Below are 7594 nucleotides of genomic sequence, written 5' to 3'. Positions count from 1 at the left end.
CTCAATAAAAGTAGCCACTCAATTGTCTTCACGAGGCCAAGTGCACCCTGAACGCCAAGCACAGAGCCGAAAAAAAACTGCGGCCCCGCCGGGAATCGAACCCGGGCCTCCTACGTGCAAGCCTAGTGTGATACCCACTCGGCCACGGAGGTTGCTCCATTATATTTAACTCCAATTTTCATTTCAGAGTACAATGTCGGAATGGAGGCTCGTGTTTTGGCTCACGTTCATAATTCTGGCGGTCACCAATCTATTCTATCTCGTGTTCGGCTCGGCCGAAATACAACCCTGGAACGACCCCAACCCTGTAGTACAAAAGCCGCCCCCCCGAAGTGAAATAGAAATCGGCCCAGAACCCGAATAGAGTGCCCCAAAACCCGAATAGAGTGCCCCAGAACCCAAATAGGGGGATGCTTGTAGATTGAGTACGAATAGACTATCTTTGGACAAGCAACCACACTAGTAGATCATTGATGGCCGAGGCCACAAGTGAGCGTATTTGGATTAACTTCGGATCAAGCAATCTGATTGGGGTTGATTTCAAAAAATTCCGCCCGGGGCGGATTTTATCCTGATGGGATAATGTTCGTTCTCGGAACGGCTGGGTTTCTCCTATCCTGTCTTCCTTCTCTCTTCGATTTCGGGACGATAAGACCATTGCAGTTACAGTTCCCTCTGTCAAACCTCTTAAAGAAAAAAATCTCTTTTGGAAACTGCACTATATTCACTATAAACCATAGGAAATCAAAGATCATGCTCCATCGGAATTGGTTCCGTTTCTGAAAGCTAGGAATCGACCATTTATTTATAATTTTTACCCATTTGCAACTGCTCCATTACTACTAGATCAGTACTAGGTCCTTGGCTATCTATTCAAATAGAAAGCAAACTAACTAATCAAATTATCTACTTGCCAGCCTGGTTAGCTTAGTTGGTAGTGCGTCTGCCTTGTGAGCGCTAGGCCGCGGGTTCGATTCCCGCCCGGGGTGGATTTTATCCTGATGGGATAATGTTCGTTCTCGGAACGGCTGGCTTTTTCCTATCCTGTCTTCCTTCTCTCTTCGATTTCGGGACGATAAGACCATAGCAGTTACAGTTCCCTCTGTCAAACCTCAAAAAAAAAAAGTTAAAGGGACAGACTGACACCTACCCAATTTCTGCTGCTGTGCTTTCCGTGAGTTCTGCACCCGGAGTCGTTCCGCCTCCTTGGTCACTTGAACCAGTAGACGCCGCACGAAAGGGCTGCAAGTCCTGTGGATAACCAGATAGAAAGATAGATGATCATTAAAGTTAGGCTATTTTTTTTTTTATTTTTATTATTATTATTATTATTTTTTTGACATTTCGAAAGAAGTGAACACGCGTTAATTTTTTAATAAAAGTTTGAAAAAGTGAATAAACTGACTTTTAATGCAAAGGTACTTGATAGGTACTCTCAACGTCCCGTTCTCCCTTTGAGGGTAGCTAGAGTAGAATGTTCCTCCATTCTTTATCTGAAAGAGGGCCTCTCAGTGGAATTTTGCTATTTTTTATGAAAAATTCGAAGAATTAAAGACTCTCTCTCGTGTTAAGGGAGATGTTTTAATACGTGGGTTTCTCTGGGTAGGTAATCATTATCACAATGGAATATGCTTTGGCAATTCAATTCAATTCAATTTATTTTTATTGTACATAATATAACATTAAAAATACAACATTTCAATGAATGCAAATTGTACAACGTCAGTTAGAAAAGAAAAGAAAAAGAAGGAGAAAAAAAAATAAATAAAATAATATCTAAAATTAATCTAACCTTTATAGTGGTGTTAAAAAGATAATAAAAAGATACTTCATAACTTAATATTAAGATTTGAAATTGCACCACAATAATAGTAACCAAAGACGTAGATAGTAATAATAGTAACCAAATTTGGTAGTGCGTCTGCCTTGTAAGCGCTAGGCCGCGAGTTCGATTCCCGCCCGGGGTGGATTTTATCCTGATGGGATAATGTTCGTTCTCGGAACGGCTGGCTTTCTCCTATCCTGTCTTCCTTCTCTCTTCGATTTCGGGACAATAAGACCATAGCAGTTACAGTTCCCTCTGTCAAACCTCTTTAAAAAAAAAAAAAATGTAAGTACTTGAGTATCGGGAAATCCTCATTTCATCTCGATCCTGAGTTGGTAAACCTCAGCATAACAAATTTAAAGCAACCTCCGTGCCAGAGTGGTCAACACACGACTCACACATCGGAGGTCCCGGATTCGAAGTTTTTTCGGCTCTCTGTGCTTGACGTTTGGGGTGCGCTCAGCCTCGTGAGGACAACTGAGTAGCTACTACCAGTCAGTCTCTCAATCAGCCCTAGCTCTTGGGAGTCCAGGGTGATTGCTTTGGGCTGACATTTGGTTTTGGCTACAAAAATATTACCTGTGGATGCCTGTCGCACTCAACCTTAGCTATTTCTTTAGCAATGGAAGTTTCATGCTGATATACTCCCTGTTTAAAGTCCCCCAGCCAGTTTTTCGATAAAAGCATTCCATCTAAATCAGCCGTTCCTAAACTTTTTTTTCTCTATGCAGCCCCTTAAACTATAAACCCTCCGCGGCCCCTTTACTGCATTTTATGTGATCCCCAATAACTTGACCCCAGCCAGATTTTCTAGCATTTAGTCCAAATCAGCGGTTCCCAAACTTTTTTTTTTCCAACGCGGCCCCTTTCCTGTATTTGAAGTGATCCCCAATAACTTACCTCTAGTAGTATGAGCGTATTGTTGAGGACAGCTGCGAACATGTCCATGGCATGGTTCCCCTGTACTTTGAAGTATTCACATATGAACTGATATTCTCGACAGGCGTTGTCTACCAAAGCGTACTGCTCTGATCGAAACAAGGCCTCGTAAGGATACTGTAGAGATGGAAGAAGATATTTTATGTAGTTATTAGTTAGTTACATAGAATCAATTTACAATAATAGAGGTATATACCTAATGAAATACAAGTGCTTTTTTTCTACCTTGTGACCGCTAGGTCGCGGATTCTATCCTAAACAGATAAGATTCGTTCTTGGAACGGCTGGCTTTCTCTTATCCTGTCCTCCTTCTCTCTACGCTTTCGGGACGATAAGGCCTTAGCAGTTACAGATCCCTCTATCAAACCTCTGAAAAAAAAAAAAAAAAACTAGGCCACAAAGTGAGTTTAACTTTTGGAGCAATCTGATTGGTTGATTTCAATATCTTTAAAATAAAATAAAATAAAAAAAAAAAACCACAAACTCACCCTTTCGTCATTTTTACTGGCCGAGTGTGGAATCAATATGGGGGCCTCCAGTTGAGAGGTCAGCACCTCTCCCCGCCCCCCTATCGTAAACACAGTGCTCTTCTTCTTTAGAGATGAGGAAGTCTTGTGAAACAAACTCTTGCTCGAATTTTCATCGTGACCCATGAGATCCTCTTTGGTGGCAAGCTCCTCATACTGGAAAGAAACAAGGGGACTGATTTGAAGAAAAGAAATAGGGGGACTGATTTGAAGAAAAGACACGGAGCTGTTTTTAATTTAAAAGAAACAGAGGGACTGTTTTTATTAAAAGAAACACAAGGACTCTTTTTTTTAATAAAAGAAACAGGGGGACTGTTTTTTTTTTATTAAAAGAAACAGGGAGTTTTTTTGTTATACAGTGAAAACACTGCAATATAACACCCACAGTGATGGGGGTTTTAGTCTCCATTCGACAAGCTATCCACCTATTCCACATTCACCTCACCCAGCTTGAGTGGAGCACGAAAAGACCAGGACCACTTGACTGTCCAGGTGGTCACCCATTTGAATAACAACCACGCACATCGTTGCTTTACTCCAGTGAACCATAGGATTGAAAAAGGGCTCATTATCGAAAAAGAGCTCATTATTCTCACTGCTTAACTCCAAACAAAATAATGGTAATAGAAAGTAAAAAGCCCACTTTGAGGTTTAGATGTACGGGCAACAGCCCTAAAAGCTGAGTTATGCTTAGATGAATCTCACCTGCATTTTATTGAGGAGTGTGGAGTAGGACTTGAAATAGGAGAAGTACACTTTACTCATTGTATCTACATACTCGTTTCTGATCTCATGAGCTACAGCCCTCTCGTGTGCTAGGGCAAACTCGAAGAAGAACCTGAGAACCAATAGAAAACAATATTAATTAGGACATTATCCCTAAAAAAATAATAATAATAAAAAAAAAAAATGCTGATAAGTATGTAAACATAGTTATCATGTTCATAATCAACACTATCTGAAACTTGGAAATTTTTTTCTTCTAAAAAAGGCACTAAAAATTGGTTTGTTAATTTTATTTCTTACCTATTCTCTTTTTCTCAGACTGCTTTCTTGTGAAGGAAATAAATACATTCCTAAGGCTTGCCTTTTTTTCACTGAAAGCTTCAAACAGTGAAAATTGAGGGCCACAGTCAGTGTTCAACTTACTTGTACTTAAGCATAGTATTCTGAGGTATCTGGTAGTTGGTCATTGGTTTTCGGAATTTGGAAATCTGTTCAATAAGGTAGGACCGAATTTTCGTCACAGCCTTGATTTTCAACTTTTCCAGGATGTCTTTTACGTCTTGACATGATTTGACCTCTGAAAGAAAGGAGATTTAAATCTTTGGAATAAATCTCACATTAGAAACTGACGAGATTTTTTCTGATTAATCAGAAATATGTAAGTAGGTAGGTCTTTCTTCTTTGTCTTTTCACGTCTTGAGTGGAAGTCATCATTTATTTGTCAGCCTTTAAATCAGTCCTACTTAAAGTGATGGTTGAGAGTGGAACAGTGAACACCCTTTGCACACAACCTTTGCTATTTATTTAGCAAAGGAAATTTCAGGCTGGTGTACTCCCTGTTTAAAGTCCCCCAAGTCCCCAACCAGGTAGGATTTACCTATGAAATAATTCAAAACGTATGTGAGAGCGAACATAACGAGATTTGTATGATTTTAATACTAACGTTCGGTATGGTCTCGGAATAAGAAAAAAGGGGGTGGTATCCAGGTGTGCGAGGAAGGTTGTTCAGTGTTTGAGCGGTTTGCGTTAATAGTTTTTTGCATTCTTGACACCCACATTTTCAACTTCTCTCATTCTTCAGTTGTAGAAACTTAGCTAAGGTGTAGTTATTTTATATTCTTCTATTGGCCTGCCTCCTTTGTTACTCTCTCCGGGACTATTTGTCTCTGGACTTCCCTCTGAATCCGCTTGTTTCCCGCACTAAATGTTTCTGTGTACACGCGCTCGTTGTACTTACCCATCTATTACCCTGTCTAAGGAATGATTTTCGCGCATGCTCTCTTCTCTACTCTTCTTACCTTTTTCTAGATAGTTAAACGAAAGTTGTGCGCAAAAGTTACCGTAAGTATGAGGATATATTGTCAGGTAAGGAAGGGACAAGCTGTTGAATAGGAGCCGAGAATAAGGTATGGTTAGAGAGTTTAGGGCAGAGTACCGGAACGTAACGATTAGAGAGAAAAGTGTACAGAAGAACGAGTTGTACCAAAGAAGAAAGTAACAGAGAGAGACTTCATAGTCACCACTAGAGCGTCCTGGAGGGAGGGGGAACAGAGAACGCCTTTCATAGAGTAATTCGGTCGTATCCTAAAGGGTAAGATGGATTATGAGTTGGATGGCAACCTCTCGAAGATTTGTGAGGACCCTACTACTTTAACAGGGTTTTCGATCGAGTTTTGTCCTGTGGACTAGACCTCTGTCATAAGTTGCACGCCGTTCACTCTTACTTGAGCGTCTACGGACTTTTATTTAGGCTGAGGTTTCAATATGAGCTCCCTCTCACTTTGTAACAGCTCACCATGGGGGGGTTTATGGTTCTGACACTATTGTTAGGATTCCAATGTGCCATCGTCCCTGACTATTAAGGTCAGACGCATCTATAAATTTATATCATGGCCATATTCAAAAAATTGCGCTTTCTGACTCGACAAGCATGCGGCGGTCAGCAAGATATAAGTATCGTTCAACTTTGTGTGACTGTTGAATCTTCTAATGCCGCACAACAACGCATCTGGGTGGTCATAACGTATTAGTGGAGTGTCTAGATGTGTTGTAGACTCGATGATAGAGTACATTTCACAAACAATTGTGGAGATTCGTAAGCGAACCTCTTATAACGGACTTTGTCAGGCGCGGCTCGTGAGAGTATCCCAATTTGTTCGACTATATTGCATCTCACATCGTGGAGCTAATAAAGTTGGATTAACCCTGGCGCGTCCCATGGATGTACTTTGTTAGTTTTACACATTGTTAGTTTAACGCGGGCGGTTTTTTACTGTTTTCCCCACGTTCTAGTCTATGTTTCTCTTTGTTTTAAAAGTTATTTACGGACGATAAACTTGAACTAAGAGCCCCAACTTTATTACCTCTCAACTTTTATTAACTCCAGATTACATTATCACTTAAATTACTAGCGTAAATATTACAGATACCCCATTTTGGAATAAACTGCTGAGACCTCTGGTACGACAGTAAGTAGACAACCGATAACATTGTTTCCACCTATACACCTACTCGGAATAACTCGACTCTTTGTGAAGAAAGTTCGTGATTGTCTTTAAAGACTGTCATATTTTAGCTTTAAACATTATCGACCAAAATGGATAAATATTTAGCGTTATACGGTACAGTCATCAGAACTTCAAAAACCCTGAAAGATTTCATTACGGTCAACGGTACTTATTTGTTTATCATTTGTAAGTCAATGTGGACGACCGGGGATTCGTATTATTTTAACCCTTACATCGAGACTTTCTATAGTTAAAACTTTCGTAACGACAATGTATAGAGAAAAAGTCTCTATCCTTTTGTACGATGAGCGCCAAAGGTCTGTCTGACAACCGTCCGTAATTCAAGCCTTCTATCAAAGAGAGGTCTTCTTTAGACACAGATACTTAGTCGTAGCAGTTTTCTCTGTTAGGCAGGTTGTCGAGTCGAATCAGTTAAATATCCTGTTTTACTGGCAGCAGTCTCCTTAACTATCACCACTCGATAAGCAACTTCTTTCAGTGTCCGGGTCGGAACATTCACGCTATCCAACACCCAAGTCAAGCGGGTGGGCGGGTGACAGAAATTACAAATTTAACTCTCTTTTCATAAGTATGACGGTGATAGAGATAGAAATCAAAACCCATGTCACCTTCTAACAGGACAGACAACATATAAATCAAGAGAAGAAAAGTGAGAGTGCAAATGAATCGTTTATTATCCTGTCCATACATGAATGATGTTAAATGAATTTCATCTTATCTTATACAGTAAGAAGAAAGGGGAATATGTCAGTTTTGACAGATTCACCCTTTGGACCTATTGACCCTTTTTTTAGCACCGGGGAAGTACCCGTTTGAGAAAATTCATTCCTGTGAAAAATGGACCTTTGGACCTATTCGCCAGGGAAACCTAAGGGTGAATCTTGTCCAAAACCTGACATAACTCAAAACAGTAAACAAAAACGAAAGTCTCATAAGAACTCCGAGGTCATTGTCTTTTTCGTATAAACAGTTCACAAAACTGTTGTGACTTGTAGGTTTTAGTAAGTAATAAACTTTCTCGTCTCAAAATCACCACTCATTTCAGGGAA

General features: G+C 40.1%; 1 protein-coding gene across 1 annotated transcript in view; it reads right to left on the bottom strand.

Annotated features, from left to right (window-relative positions):
- Positions 1-7594, bottom strand: part of LOC103519747 (vacuolar protein sorting-associated protein 52 homolog) — a gene marked incomplete at its 5' end in the record, with an annotated part of 21938 nt that overhangs the window by 7855 nt on the left and 6489 nt on the right. The window contains 4 exons of the mRNA XM_026831131.1: positions 2726-2881; positions 3253-3447; positions 3997-4129; positions 4441-4592. Coding sequence (XP_026686932.1) covers positions 2726-2881; positions 3253-3447; positions 3997-4129; positions 4441-4592 — 636 coding nt within the window. The remainder of the gene's footprint in view (positions 1-2725; positions 2882-3252; positions 3448-3996; positions 4130-4440; positions 4593-7594) is intronic.

This window comes from Diaphorina citri, unplaced genomic scaffold (assembly GCF_000475195.1).
Source record: "Diaphorina citri unplaced genomic scaffold, Diaci psyllid genome assembly version 1.1 scaffold2921, whole genome shotgun sequence".
Lineage (NCBI taxonomy): Eukaryota > Metazoa > Arthropoda > Insecta > Hemiptera > Psyllidae > Diaphorina > Diaphorina citri.
The sequence above is the reverse complement of the archived record's forward strand: the minus strand, read 5'-3'. Positions and strand labels throughout refer to the sequence as shown.